Raw genomic sequence first — 12,567 nt, 5'->3', positions numbered from 1 at the left:
GTCTAGCTAAGTATATTCCTGGTGCTTCCTAGTCCCTGTCTTCTTAGGATCCTCTCAAAATCAACCTCATCACATTTTATGAATCAAATTACCATTTGGACACTGATGATTTCCAGATCTACATTCCGTCCAGAATAGCTCTCTTAAATTTTAGATTCCCAGACCTATTCTCTATATAGTTTTATGGGGATTGGGGATGTAGCTCAGCTAGAGTGCTTGGCTAGTACACATAAAGTCCTGGGTTACATCCCAGGACTGAAAATAAAACAACAAAAAAAGTTCCCTTGTAGTTTTATAATATTAAGTTCTGAGTTTCGGTCACCTCATTTGTAAACAGAAATCCGAAATCCTCTCTCAGTGTTTTGATGATAAATGGCATGAATTATGCAGATTGTCTAAACCATTGTTAGCGATTAGTGAATATTGGTTTACAAAGAATTGTCCTAATCGACCCTCCCAAATATCTATATAAGTCCTCCACATCTCTAGTGTGGAGACAGTCATACTGACAGTCATACTCTTTGTTTTTGGAAGAAAACAAACACTTATGACCAAGTCCACCTCTCTGTTCTGTCCACATCATGGTGTTACATATATGACAGCTACTCAGAATTGGACTTATTTTTAAAGCGAACATACAAACTGAATGATATCAACTGCAGTATATATTTTATTTTTAATTTTCCATTAACACATAGTATTTATACATACTGAGGTTCCATGTGATACTTCAATACATGCATACAATGCTCATTGATGAATCCAGCCTCCCTTCCTAACCTCCATTAATCACTCTTCTACATTAGATTGACTTTTGTTTTTCTTTAACTTTCACATAGGAGAGAGAATATGTGGCACTCATCTTTCTGTATATAACCTATTTCGCTTAACATAATGTCCCCTATGGTATACACCTAAACAGATTTTTGTCTTACTATAAATGTAACTGTGTGATTTAGAAATTTTGCCCTATATAAGTGAAAACCCAATAATCTGTATAATCTGTAGAAGTGCTTCATGGCTTTCACAGGACACAGGATAAACACACACACATACACACACACACTTGGGAAACCTCAGTATACTTTGTATGTTTTGAATATTGAGATTACAAGAAGATTGTATTTGAATAAAAAGTTTTGCTAGTAAGAAAACAATAAATGTGAAACTACTACAATGATGGGAATCTTTACTTATGGACAAAACTGTCACCACTTTTGTGGAATACACTATGGAATTATTTTCACTGAAGTCTGTAGCTTTCAGAAATAGACTGCGATGGTTTGGAAGTTGTTTGTCCTACAAAGGGTCATGTACTAGACACTTGGTTCTCTGTGTGGTGGTAATGTTGTGATAACTTTAAGAGGTGGAGCCTACTGTAAAGTAGTTAGGTCAATGGGAGACATAGCTCCCCAAAAGAATTAGGGAGATACTGGATAGACCCTATAAGAGTGGGCTGTTACAAAAAAGCAAGACTGATTTGTCCCTGCTCTCTGGCTTTCTGTCTCACTACATGATCTCTCTTCATATGCACTCCATCCATGATGTAATTTGTCATCAGGTCCTCACCAAAGGCTAAATTGATGTGACTACCTCATCTTGGATGTTCAGTCTCCAAAACTGTGAGCTAAACTTTTTTCTTATAACACCAGTCTTGGGAATTTTGTTATAGCAATGGAAAACTAAGACACCTGGTTCATCAATATTTTTTTGTGGGGGGTGGTACTGGAGATTGAATTCAGGGGCACTCAACTACTAAGCAACAACTCCAACCCTTTTTTTGTATTTTATTTAGAAACAGGGTCTCACTGAGTTGCTTAGTGCCTCGCTAAGTTGCTGAGGCTGACCTTGAACTTGCAATCCTCTTGTCTCAGCCTCCCAAGCCGCTGGGATTATAGGCGTGTACCCACCAACTAAAAATTACAGACTAAAGATTTTTTCTACCACATGCAACAAGAATGTACAACTCACTTGCAAAGATCCAGGACAGAGCAGGTATGAAACATAAGCATTTATACCAGCTGACAATAGACATTTTACTCTATGTAAAACTATATTAAGTCTCCAAGAGATAGTTTCTTAATTAGATATACTGAGAAAGGGACCTAATATTCAGTCATGGTACATATTGCCTCCTACCTGGGCAAATAGAAAATTCACAGACATTAATGTTTTTTTTTACCTTGCATTATTATTATGAAAGATCTTATGACTTATATGAGAAACAGATCAATAATGCAATTGTTCTATTTTCTTCACTCAATTATGAGTAAATGAAATTACAAAGCACAATAAATATATCATCCATCATATCACCTTCTAAATCTAAAAAGTTTTATTTAACCAAACCAAACATATTTAGCAAAATCCATCCCGGGAGAAAATTAGTTGCTTGGTAATTATGGGAAAATAATAATATCTCTTTGAACAATTCATCCAACAGAATGTCGTGGAGTTTGATACAAACTTCAGTCCAGGTCCCCGTGTCTCTTGGCTTATGCTCTCTCATAAACTCTGGTGGAAGTGACGCCTTTCATGACACATTCCTAGACATGCAAAACACAACAAAATGAATTCTCGGTTACTCACTGGGACTACACTATGGGTTTAATTATGGTGTTTCTTAATGTTAGAAAGGAAGCAATATTCATTCAAAAGACATTTGTTGTGGTGGGGGCACTGCTGCAGACAAGCTTTTGTGCCTGAGAGGGGGCAGGAAATGCCTTCTGGGAGACAGCATGCCTGGGCTGAGCTTAAAAGCACAGAGGGACTGGGGTGTGCCTCAATGGTGTTATGTGTGCTTAGCGAGTACCAGTGCCTGGGTTCAATCCCCAGTATCACAAAAAACACAAAGGGAAATAGCCAGGGTGGAAAGATAATCCTAATAAAAATTGCTAGGTTATTTCATGATCATTATTCTACTTAAGGAAATTCACCTTGCTTATAAATACAAAATTCTAGATCCTAGTAGGAGAATCTTGAATAAGTACCTAGAAGATACTCACCACCACCAGCTTATCATCCTCTCTTTTTCTCTTTATGGTGGTCGACTTGCCATCCCACTTCTGTACCTGAACCAGGACACCCCCATCTAAGGTTATGATGCTCTGAAGACACAATAAAAAGTGATTATAATCTGAATATAAAGGCAGAAAATAAAATTTTAAAATATTACCCTGTTTCAAAGATATACTTTGAGGTCATTAGTAATTCTAAATGACAAGAATGTATTCAAAAAATGAGTCTTAAAAATAACAGCATAGGACTGGGATTGTGACTCAGCAGTAGAGCTCTTGCCTAGCACGTGCGAGGCCCTGGGTTTGATCCTCAGCACCACATAAAAAAATAAATAAATAAAATAAAGGTATTGTATCCAACTACAACTAAAAAATAAATATTTAAAAGCAATAACAGCATAGAATATATTATATGTGTGTGTGTAATTACTAGAATATGCAAAATTGCATTTGTAAAAAATATTGTGGAAGAATATAGATCATAAATTTATACTGAGATGGTAAGATTATAGGTGATTTTTTTCTTTATTTCTTCCATTTTTATATAAACTTTTAAAAACATGTTTTATTACTTTAATTCCTTTCAAATATTCTATGTATTATGTGACATATAAATTATGTTAATCATTTTTTTTAAATATGAGGTCCACTTAGTAAAAAGGGGAGAAATTCACCAACTACTTTTTGAAGGCAACATGGTGTAGATGGTGGAATTCAGGGGTCTTGGCCCATGAGAGAACAGTTTTTCTGCTTTTATTATGAAACGTTTCTTGCAGACAAAGGCAATTTAGAAACCAGGTGTTCACTCTGCCAATACCCTGTTCCTCACCTTGACTTTTCTGTCGTCTGCAGTGACTTCATCAAATTCCTGGCCCAGTTTGAAGGAAATCTCAGTATTTTTAAAGGTGCTTTCTGATCTAATGGTGATCACATCTCCATTCACACTGATGATCATGTTGGGTTTGGCCATGCCAGCCACTTTCCTGGTGGCAAAGCCCACTCCTGCAGTTAGGAAAGGAAAAATGTAAGGTTGACACTTTCTCTCACATCAGTAAGTCAGAGAAGTGTGGTGTAAGAGGAAAGAGGGAAAAGAGATACCCGCGAGTTTCTTAAGGCCTCACTTAAATAGTTCCTGAGGATAAGCACACTAGGCTAACAAGAAAAATTCTGAGGCTTAGTCTTTAAACTTCTCCTTCTCTAGTTCTGGACATAACTCCTCAGGAGACCCACTGTTAATTCTCAACAAAAATATTTATAGAAATTAAGTTTTATGGTATATATATATATATATATATATATATATATATACACACACACACACACACACACACACATATATATATATACACACACACACATATATGCTCATACACACACAAACACACACATACAGACACATATCTATCTCCATTAACGTTTTTTCTATTTATAAAATATGGAAATACTTGAGGCAACAGAACCACTTCATTCTTTCTTAGCTTTTAAAAATTTTATTAAAAAATCCACAGTCCGAATTTTAAATAGGACTTTGTGGGCTATTATAGAGTTATTCAGGTAAGAGATCATCTATTTTGAGTGTACAAAAGTCACAATTCCTAGCATTTACCATTAAGTCTAATTTTCTGGGCTTCTTTCCCAAATTATTCCCCAATGGAATAAGGATTTGGATTAATTCCTATGAAATGGGGGGAAAATGTTCTGTAAATTCATATCATTTTATAATGGTGATAGAATTGCCAGAAATTTATAGGAAATATTAAGGAGAGACTAGGCATCAAGTGTGTGAAAACACCAAAATTTAATAAATCACTATTTCTAGGGCTGGGTTTGTAGCTCAGTGGTAGAGTGTTTGCCTAGCAAACATGAATAATAAAGCAAAGAAAGAAAAAGGAAAAAAAGACTTCACTGTTTCTCACGAAAACAATATTTTGATTCCTTATCATCTAAGTCATGAACTCTTATTCTTTAAAAAGGGTAATGTATTTTCTTGTATAAAGTGTGAGGTGAACAATTGCAACGTAGTATGAACTGTGATAACTCGCCATCACTGCAGATACAGAACTCATGAGAATCATAAATGTGTTGAATTTTTTTTTTTTGACACATGCACATAAATGTAGGTTCTCTCTTTGATTAAAAGCAACCAAGGGCTAGAAAGAGGAAAAAACTGGGAGAGAAATATGATGTGAAATAAGTAATACTGAGGCTCAGATTTAGCTGCCTATTCAAAAAGTGGCACAGTGGGAAGACGAGACATTGCTTCAAGTCCCGGCTTTGTTGCGAAATACATTAAATGTATGTATTGAATCAGCAGAGAGAACAGATGCAACACAGAGGGATTCTGCAGGGACCAACTATGGAAAAAAAATCTCTACTTGTTTCATTCTGTCCTTATTTGACTGCTCAGAAGACAAAACCTGTTCACCCAGCCTCAATTAGAGCAGCCAGCTTCATTCAGGAGGCATCTTATTGTCTTTATCAGCCTTTTATAATTTAAGCAGTGTCACAAGAATTTATATGTGAATATTAAAAGTTGTAAAATGCTTCCAAAAAATGAGGGGTAAATGCCTTCCAATCCTGGCATTTCTATATCGGTGCATTTTGATTAGTGTATTGAATCACAACTAGTTGATATTCTAGAAAGTTAAATCTTTACCATGCTGAAATTCTTTATTTCCTTCTCATCAATAATCAAGAAAAAACCCAGTAGTTTCAGACAAGTTAAAAAAACTGCTTATATAAAATTGAGGAGAAGGTCAAGTCTTTTGAGATTTAGGGAATTGACTTCTAATCCCTAATAAAGATACTGTATAAAATTTCTCCCCATTTTGATAATCCTGGTTCTGACTTTATCATGTATGAGGCTTGGGATAGAAAGAGCTTTCAAAGCCAAAGTGAACTGAGAAGTTACTTTTATAATTTACATTTATTACTTTCCAGCCGTAATTATCTGATGAACATTCATACACAACAAAATGACAATGTTAACAAAGTCTAAAAATCTATAGGTCACATACGCAACATTCTCCTTTTGAATTACTCAATAATCTATGGCATCCTGTGTCTAGTCAAAGTATTTCAATATTTTACAGAACGTATCTTCTGAAATTAATATTTTTGTCTACAATAAAATAACTACATATTCTAATGCATTGACACTGGGACAAAAAATAATTTATTAACATACATTTACTAAAAAAAATTTAATTTGCTAAGCTGAGAAATACAGTGGCTTCAGTTTCAAATGGAAATTATTGTATGCTACGATAGAAATATGTTTTTAAGGTATTGCACATTTAATATGCAAAAGAGGATGAAAGAAAAACAAGCAAAGTGCCAAGTAAATCAAAGACACCCAAGTTTTGTAATTAGAGTAAAATCTTGCCGTTCTATAGATTATTAAAAAATTTCATTTAGACCCTTTGGTTCACCTTTAAGAAGCTTTAGTTGTAGCTTTGGTTGAGAATGTTTCTAGAAATAGATTCTCACTTGCTGCTTGTACGGCCTCCATATAGAAAAATAGCATTTTTGTTTGAGACCAATGCTTCCAGAGTGAAAACGCAGCTGTAAGCCTTTTCTCCCCAGAAAAAAGTTAAAAATCCCATCATTCCATAGCACATTTACTTACCCACTTCTTTCATGTAATCATCAAAGTTTTCACTGGAGACAAGTTTCCAGGTACCCACAAAAGCATCACACATTTTGCCAGGTTTCTAGGAGTATTCTTCCAGGTGAGAAAGAGGCTGCAGGATTCCAGAAGGTGCTGTGACCCCCTGGAGTCCAGACGATGCCCTTTTAAAGATGCTCAGAACATGTGATCATAGGAGTAACCAATTGGGAAGGATATCAGATTGTTTCCTTCATTACCAGCCTCTGTATTTTTTCCTCTGAGTCATGTTTTTAATAGAAATTTCTCAACTTTAGTTCTCCCTGGCAAATGGTCATTGGACTGGGAGTACAAATTATTTTTAACAACGAACAGAATATTTTAAATGTTCCTGCTTTGCCTGTTTAATGCTCAGTAGCTTGAACTTCCCCCTATTATTTCCATACATATTTACCCATTGTGGAGTGGAACAATTATCTTGGGGTGAACTTTGACCCTCTTTTCTTGAGTTTTCATTTTATTAAAATTGCAATTATGTCGTTCTTTTGAATGGAGGAACATAAAAACTACCTAGGAGAGTCTTAAACAATTGCAGTCTCTTTGTGACAGTACTGTCTCAGAACAAACCTGGCAATTAAAACAAAATAAATACTGACATTTTAAAGTACCCCAGATTTCTAATTTCAAATGTTTTATATGAATATAAAGAGCATTTAATCCACCAGGAATCCAGATTGTAGATTTTGTTAAAATAAGAATTTAACCTCTTAGTCTTTCCACCCCGTAATGACAACATGGTGTTGAATTCTAAGGACTCCTTTAAAAATAGGCTCAAATTAAAGATACACTCTTCATTCTGTTCCTGAACTATAGTAAATACTCCAAATTTAACCCATTCTAGATGATATTGTTTTACTTGAGTGATCAGAAATGATGTTGTCACAAGCTATCAAAACCTTTTTTTCATTTATATGATGACTGACCTGTGAAATTACTTTTCGAAAGTGATTTTCAATCTTCTCACCCCACACCAGCATAATGGAAGATTTTCACATGTACAACAGTCTCCCATGAACATATCTAGATTTTAGGACATTGTGGAGTGATGAGCTCTGACCCTGTGGATCTCACTAAGCAGAACATGCAGAGCATGTGATTGACTTGTGAGCCAGTATCCACAACCTGGGGCGTCACAGAAAGGTTTGGGGCAAGGAATTCTGTAAATAATAGGATTTTCTGTAGGAATGTAAGTTAAATAAAGTTAAATTACAATGGTAATTTTTAACTGCTATAATTTTTAATGGCATGATAATAACATTCATCCATTAGGGTCTGTTGCATAGATCCATAGACTGGTGATGTTCAGTTCATGGTAGTTCATGATAGAGATTAAGCTGTTACTCATTCAATAAGCTCTTTAAAATGTGAAGTAAATAAATATAACTATTTTTAGTAAAGGAATAATTTTGATAATGTTCTAAATTAATTATAGTTTTCTTTTTAGCATATATGTTGATTCCTGATATGTAGTAACAAGGTGCTTCAGACCAATCTTAAATGATTATCATGTTTGAATATATACAACATGTGTTGTAACACTACTATTTAACCATGTTGTTTTAGAGATGAACCATCCAAGACTTATGTCTCTAGTCACATGTGGCTTAAATACTTGCAGTGTGGTTGGTGTGACTATAAAACTGAATTTCATTCAGTAAGAACATAAAAAATGTTCTAATTTGGTTCTTGGAGAAATTTTAAATATGTTTGGAGCAATTTGGATATGTCAATCTATACCTTCAACTGTAAATTTTATGAAATTGCCACTTTGTCAATAAATAATTTCAAGTCTTAATTGGGATGTACTGTTCATATAACATAGATACCAGACATGTAAGTCAATATAAAATAATAATATACAACATATTATTAAAATTCCCTAAATTGATTATATGCTGAAATGACAATAATTTAGACACATAGGATTAAATGAAATGTGTGACTACAATTAGCTTCACCTGTTTCTTTTTAACTTTCTTAACGTGGCTACTAGAAAACTTAATATTATATATGTGGCTCACCTTACAGTTCCCTTAAACAAGGATATTTTCGAGTACCATCATGACACCAAGGTTCATTTGTTCATGCAAGTATGAACCAGGCACTGAACTAAGTGCAGGAGTCGACAGTGAGAAGCCACCCTCGGACTTGCCTCCTCTTGTGAAGCTTATAGTCTAGAATGGGAGAAGGTACTATGCAAGGGGACAAAGACACCAGTTATAGGTATAGCTTGTTTCTGAGCAAAGAGAGCAGGGTCATTTGATGTAATGACTATTGTTGGCAATACCAGAGGGAGCAGTCCAGGAGAACCCACTGAAGGAGGTGGACCATTGACTTATCACCTAATAGATGAGAAGACAGCGATAGGAAGATCAGGGGAAGAAGTAGTCTGGCCATAGAGAACATCAGGGATTGCTGTTTTGATTCCCTTTCAATACAGTTGCATCCAATCTGGTCACCAACAGTACCTACAAACCTTGACAAACATACGGATATGCGTTCTTGGTGAGCAAAGGCCAAGGGCTATTGAAGTGGTGTCTTTTGTTCAGATTTATCCACTGTTAGATACCAAGCAATTAAATATTCAATGAAATACCTGAAGGAAGCTCTCATTAGGTGGGCTAGCTAGTACATGTCCATTGGCACTCTTCTAAAAAAATCTTCAAGAATATTTCTGTGTGACAGCATCATCTTCTTATATTTAATGCCTGACCATCATTGGACAAATGGCAGAGCTGAGATTTTCTAGAAATAACCTCCTTTAATGATTTTATATATATACAAATAGTAGTAATTTACAGTGAAGAGCCTTGGTAATTTAAATAATTATAAAGAAATAATTGAGATGTGAGAGAGTAGTTGAGTCCACATGAAGAAACTTTATTTTATCACCGTGGAAAGTAACAAATAGGCCTGACAGAGTTTCTTACCTGAAAGGATGTTGTCCTTAGAAGGGTCTCAGTTTATGTTCCCTACATATGGACCCTCTTGTGAAATACTAATATTTTTAATTATGCACAAGACTACCATGCTATATCTGATGTTAAGGTATGGAACTCTTTCTATACAATAAATAGGCCAGAAACTTACTACAGAGGCCCATACCTTATGCGTCACAGTATAAACAGAAACACACCCAACTGCTTGGTTCCTCCAGAGATTATCTCCACCTCAACCCTTAAGTTGAAATGTTCACTCACCAAATCATTATCATGTTTCACCACAATATCAGTGGAATTCTGTGTGAAAGAAGTAGTACAAAAGAAAGAGAATCATGCTTTTAAAAAAATTCAATATTATATGGTCTTGGACATAGTGTTTTTTGAAGAATATCCTACCTCAGAATTAAGAAAGAGTTAAAATTTAACTGAAAGTTTGTCATTCTTTCTTGCAAACTTGCAGAAATTAGTCACATTTCCACATGTAGTTTCATTATACAAAGTTCACACTGGCAAATAAGTTTCAAAAAAATCTTTTTCTGTAAGCCTGCTATGTCCAAGGCATGGTTCTACATGGGGTAAGGGAATATAATAATAAATAAGACAAGATTTATGTCTTTCTTCACTGATCCAAGTTCCCATTTTAGTTACCAGCCTGGGACCAAAGTAAAATACAGAGCCTTTTTAAAAGGATTTTGTTTGGATAATTATCTTTTTTGGCGGGGGAGGAGTACCAGGGATTGAACTCAGGGGCACTCAACCACTGAGCCACATCCCCAACCCTATTTTGCATTTTATTTAGAGACAGGGTCTCACTGAGTTGCTTAGCACCTCACCATTGCTGAGTCTGGCTTTGAACACTTGATCATCCTTCCTTAGCCTCCCAAGCCACTGGGATTATAGGTGTGTGCAGCCGCCACTGGACCTTGTTTTGATAATTACCTTAAGATGGGAATTTTTGAAATAAGATGCACCGGCTGATTTCCTAATTTTAAAAATGTTTTTGGCATCTTTTATTAACACAAAATATATACAAAGAGACACCTCCATCCCATCCCACTCTCTTCTCATTCCTAACTTCCCTTCTCTATCCATCTATGAGTTAAAGTTCCTAGCACGTTGCTCATTCATTGAATATTTAGATTGATGAATTAATTAACAAATGAATGAGATATGGGTTCTGGCCACATAATCATGCTTCCTACTTGTATATGTGTTTTAAATGAAGAAAGCCAGGGACTCTTATTTGAATTTTAAAAGCATGTACATAACAGCCCTAGAAAAAAGTAGATTATAAAGGGTAGAATAGACAGATGTGGATCTGCTCACAAGGCAAGAGTTAGAAAATGACAAGCAAGAAAATGGCCACAGAACAATGGGAAAGCAGTGGAAGAAATCGAGAAATGGGACAGAAAGGGTGAAGAATGCTGCTTCCTTCTGGAGGGGTCTAACACCCACAAACAAGGCACATGGCAGGCAGTTTGCCTTTGATTGCAAAAAGAATTCCTGCAGGAATGACTATGCTTTTTTGGCATTAATAGAGCATGAAAATGCACACATGCCAGGCCAGAATGTTCCTTAGAGCTGTGGGGATGGGAACTGCAGCAGAGAGAGCCCCACTTTTCCTTGGGAGTGTAGAGCCCGGGGATAAGACCCCAGATGCTCAGGGCTGACAGGAAGGCACTCTGGTCTAGGCCGTCTGCCTTGCACTTTGCTCTCCTATGGGCAGCTTCCATGGAATGCATCCCTCTGACCTTTGCCTGTGTTTATTTCTTTTGGAGGAAATGAGGGCATTTTGGGGACAATTTTTAAGTTGAAGAGGAAACATACCTCTCTCTGGATAAGGAGCAGGGACAAAGCCAATGTGAGGGTGGAGAGTTAGGTGAGGGTTCATGCCCAGGCTCTCCTTTTATTGGAAGAAAAATTCCTTTACTAACAGATGATTATTAAATGCTTTGGAATTTTTTTGGAGTTTTAAGATGGAACCTTAACCACAAAATTAGGCATATTTTATTTGACTCTCACTCCCCAGGTACTAGTGGGAACATGTACTATGAGAATTGTCTTGTGTTTCCCATCCTAGGTTTAAGAGACAAAGTCAAAGTCGTGTGTGAGTTTGTATATTATTTGTTGCACACATGTTCACAGTGACTGATCATTGACTCTTGACTCTTTGACTTCAAAATGGTGGCAGTTTTGGCAAGAGGGAGTAAGCCACAGGCTATGCGTCAGTTAAAAGGGTAGTGGCTAATTACAGACTGTGTTGTGCCCAGAAGCCTATTGTGAAACTTCTCCACTTGTCCTCTTACTCATAAAAGGGACTCTTCACACATAGTTCAGTGGGTGCAAGTGAGAACCAACCAAAGAGCTGGCAAAGCACTTTCCAAATATAAACTGTAAACTACTTTGCCTTTTTTTAATAAAGCAAACATTATTATAAACTGACTATAGGCAAAAATGAAAAAATTAACTAAAAAAACCAGAAAGGAATATACAAATAGTTACAATATCAGCAAAAGTCACCAAAATAATATCCAGAGGGGCAGCATGCATGCATGCATGCGCACACACACATGCAGACATGTGAAATTTGTTCTCTTCTTTGTGTTCACCTATCCGTCCTTGTGTACCTCAGGCTTAGCAAGATGTATGAGTTGTGGTAGGTTTGTATAGTTCATCATTGAGTCAGGAGAAAATAAGATTAATTCAGATCACTTTAAGGTATAAATGACAGATAATGTCATATTACCTTAAGTATTTGTATTATAAAAAAGATCCTGATTGACCTCCCAAATTGTTTGTGACACGGTGAAGGAAACATTTCACACATGGGGCAGAAGAATCAACGTGAGCCTTGAAGTTTTAATTGACACAACCTGTTTGTAAGAGCTCTTTCAATCCACAAAGAACAAGAACATCCTATTTCTTCCAAACTTCTGTTCAT

At 35.9% G+C, this 12,567-nt stretch overlaps 1 protein-coding gene across 1 annotated transcript; it reads right to left on the bottom strand.

Moving 5' to 3' along the window:
- Positions 1–652: 652 nt before the first annotated feature.
- On the bottom strand, positions 653–6,793 carry Fabp4 (fatty acid binding protein 4). Its single transcript, XM_027947350.2, has 4 exons — positions 6,646–6,793; positions 3,847–4,019; positions 3,006–3,107; positions 653–2,546 (listed from the first exon to the last, which is right to left on the bottom strand). The coding sequence occupies exons 1-4, from the start codon at positions 6,716–6,718 to the stop codon at positions 2,496–2,498; spliced, it is 399 nt and encodes a 132-aa protein (XP_027803151.1). The 5' UTR covers positions 6,719–6,793; the 3' UTR covers positions 653–2,495.
- Positions 6,794–12,567: the final 5,774 nt, after the last annotated feature.

Source organism: Marmota flaviventris, chromosome 15 (genome assembly GCF_047511675.1).
Source record: "Marmota flaviventris isolate mMarFla1 chromosome 15, mMarFla1.hap1, whole genome shotgun sequence".
In the NCBI taxonomy this organism is placed as follows: Eukaryota; Metazoa; Chordata; class Mammalia; order Rodentia; family Sciuridae; genus Marmota; species Marmota flaviventris.
Note: the sequence above shows the minus strand (reverse complement) of the source record. Positions and strands in the feature narration are given on the sequence as shown.